General features: G+C 38.7%; 1 protein-coding gene and 1 long non-coding RNA gene across 2 annotated transcripts in view; one reads left to right on the top strand and one right to left on the bottom strand.

The window, feature by feature from the left end:
- LOC106810679 (SUMO-activating enzyme subunit 1-like) overlaps window positions 1-3,144 on the bottom strand; it is a gene marked incomplete in the record, with an annotated part of 30,504 nt that overhangs the window by 3,201 nt on the left and 24,159 nt on the right. Inside the window, 3 exon segments of the mRNA XM_014814109.1 lie at window positions 1,505-1,574; window positions 2,225-2,369; window positions 2,686-2,791. Of these exon segments, the coding sequence (XP_014669595.1) occupies window positions 1,505-1,574; window positions 2,225-2,369; window positions 2,686-2,791 (321 nt within the window).
- LOC106810680 overlaps window positions 1-3,144 on the top strand; it is a 21,910-nt gene that overhangs the window by 3,230 nt on the left and 15,536 nt on the right. Inside the window, exon 2 of the long non-coding RNA XR_001394052.1 lies at window positions 106-111. This is a non-coding gene — a long non-coding RNA (uncharacterized LOC106810680). The remainder of the gene's footprint in view (window positions 1-105; window positions 112-3,144) is intronic.

Genomic DNA, 3,144 nt, shown 5'->3' with positions numbered 1-3,144 from the left:
CAGAGGCACTGGTCCTACTGGACCAGTACCTCCAATTATCAGTTTTTCACCCATCAAGGTCAAGGTAAAGGTCAAATAAAGGTCGTAGTGACCTGGTTTTGGTAGCGCTAGGTCAATTAGGGGCCAAGTTAGAGAGCGGAAAGGAAATATGATTAAGGTCAAAGTAAAGGCTAAATAAAGGTCGCAGTGACATGGTTTTGATACGCTGCTCACCTTCTCCCCAAGATGTGTAAGTATACCAAGTTTGGTAGCGCTAGGTCAATTAGGGGCCGAGTTAGAGAGCGGAAGGGAAATATGATCAAGGTCAAGGTAAAGGTCAAATAAAGGTCGCAGTAACCTGGTTTTGGTACGCTGCTCACCTTCTCCCAAAGATGTGTAAGTATACCAAGTTTGGTAGCGCTAGGTCAATTAGGGGTCGAGTTATAGAGCGGAAGGGAAATTCTCTGCGGCGGACCGAGCGGCGGCGGCTGGGGAGACATGAAACCATAGTATCCCCGCCGACTTCGTCGCGGGGGATACAATTATGATATTACAATGAGAAACAATACACAGAGAGCCACCAATTATTACACAGAAATATTAGAAAAGCACATTATTACCCTTTTCGCCATCTTAGAGTCAGGAATTTTCTGTTTCTTTGCGCCATAACCCGTGCTGACAACATGATGTACTTCCCTAGAGAAAGAGCATGAGAAATGGTTAATTAAATGAAAGTGTCAGTGACATTGTAGCTCACCTTGGGTGTGATAGAAGAGGGAGGGGGTATATATAAAGCAAGAATATATATGGAAGAACTCCCATTATATAGCATATCTCCCATTATATACTCTTGATAATGATATATATGCATAAGTTTTGATGCGAAAATAAATGTTTCAGATCTGAAAGTCTGAAATCTTGACGAGAGATCGCGCTACACCTAAATGATCGTCATTTTGGTTTTCGAATATCGCGCAAATAAAAACAATAAAATATTCCAGTCAAATTACTGTAACGAAGAATCTAAAACACAATATTACACGTATATAGGTATGATTGTAGAGTTGTTGACCAGTTAGACGAAATAAACATAATAGGATGTTGTCATCTCTCCCATAGGAGTAATAACTGTTTTGGGGCTAGCCTTACACATTCACATACCAAAATTTAACAAAATCGAATGAATTCAGCTTCGACATCCCAACTCGTTTTGACGATCACCCCCAATGTGCCGAATATCGTGACCGTACGTCGAGCGGTTAAGATTTGTGCCCAACTGTTGACAGACGGACGGACGGACGGACGGACGGACGGACGGACAATCATGCGATTCTACAAGCTGCATCTGACTATGTCAGATGAGCTAAAAAACAACGAACAAGCACTCTGTTTGAATCATGTATAGACTGCTGTGTCACGTGGCAACAATTTATAGGGAGCCTAAATTCCAATACTCTTTCTAAAAGGAAGACAAATTTCCATGGTATTTGCAGTTGGTAATTTGGTCATGCTACAAAACACCCACCTTTATTATTTCTTGACTCAGTACTCCACCTAGTATAGCACACACTGGACTCAACTCACCCATGCAGTAACTGAAATATGGCAAGAAAATCTCTGAGTAACGTAATTTACAGCCGCCTTAATAATTCTGCTCTTATTCATGGAAGACACGAACAGTAAATAGTAAGTATGTATGCAAAAAGAATTCGGCAAAACTAAAACATTGCAAGTCTAACATTTACTAACCTCAATCTGTCTATAATATATGTGCAGCCCATCGCAATGAAATTAAACACGTAAATTACCAGCTCCGATAATTGTTTGTTCCATATAAAAATCTCAGTTTAGACATACGACAAGAATGTAGTGTGGTTTGTGATGAACCTAACCATTAATAGAATCCAAGAAACCTATGCCATGTATTGAAAAGGCAATACAAGAACAGCTACTCTCATAATACATTTTCAAATTTTATGATGATTGATTGTTTACTATTTAATAATTGGCTTAAAATTATGTAGTTATAGGTATTATAATAGTTTTTGTAGTCAATGTTACATGGCAAATAATATTTATACTAAGGCTAGAAAATGCAGAATATTGTATGTTTTAACATGTCACAATCCTCTGTCAATTACATACTTAAATAATGAAAATTCATTGAAGGATTTCTATGAACGTTTGGTATTACTATATGGCACATACTGCTTTTATCATGTGTAGTAGAACTCATGTTACTTACCTGACAAATTTGTCCGAAACAATTGAATCACTGATGCCAATCTCTTCCATCACAGTGTTCTTAAGGCCTAGAACCTTCTTCTGCTTTTCTTCTTTGGTCAATTGGGCATTGTGAAGCACTTGTTCACTTCTGAATCTTAGCAGAACTGCAATGAACAATATATATGATTTGTAATATGAAAATGGCAACTACTGGATGTATTGTGAAACAAAAAAACTTCATACATTCTAACGACAATTGATGCAAGCATGGGCCGGACTGTCCGGCCACGCACAACCTGAGAAGGAACTAGAGCCAAGCAAATATAATGAAGTTGTGGATAACTGGCATCACAGTTATTGCACCCTCTGGTAATATCCCAATTTAGATTACAAACAAACATTTATATTTATATTTATTTATATTTTAACAGGTACATATATGGATGCACGTATGTTCAACATATTTGCATTCAGTCTCACCTAATGAGATGAAGTAGGTTTCAGGAGTTTTGTTCATTAACATTTTGCCTTTAGTTGACGCCCAATCAAAATCCAGCACATCTTGCAAGGTAATAAATCTTGAGTTCTGCATAGATAACATACACATTTAGGTAACTAGAAAGGGCAGTTGTCGCCAACTACATGTATCCCCCGTGTTCTCCCGAAGATGTGTAAGTATACGAAGTTTGGTCGCGCTAGGTCAATTAGGGGCCGAGTTATAGAGCGGAAGGGAAATATGATGAAGGTCAAGGTCAAGGTCAAGGTTAAATAAAGGTTGCAGTGACCTGGTTTCAGTACGCGACACACCTTCTCCCCAAGATGTGTAAGTATACCAAGTTTGGTCGCGCTAGGTCAATTAGGGGCCGAGTTATAGAGCAGAAGGGAAATATGATCAAGGTCAAGGTAAAGGTCAAATAAAGGTCGTAGTGACCTGGTTTT

Source organism: Priapulus caudatus, unplaced genomic scaffold (assembly GCF_000485595.1).
Source record: "Priapulus caudatus unplaced genomic scaffold, Priapulus_caudatus-5.0.1 Scaffold462, whole genome shotgun sequence".
Classification (NCBI taxonomy): domain Eukaryota; kingdom Metazoa; phylum Priapulida; class Priapulimorpha; order Priapulimorphida; family Priapulidae; genus Priapulus; species Priapulus caudatus.
Note: the sequence above shows the minus strand (reverse complement) of the source record. Positions and strands in the feature narration are given on the sequence as shown.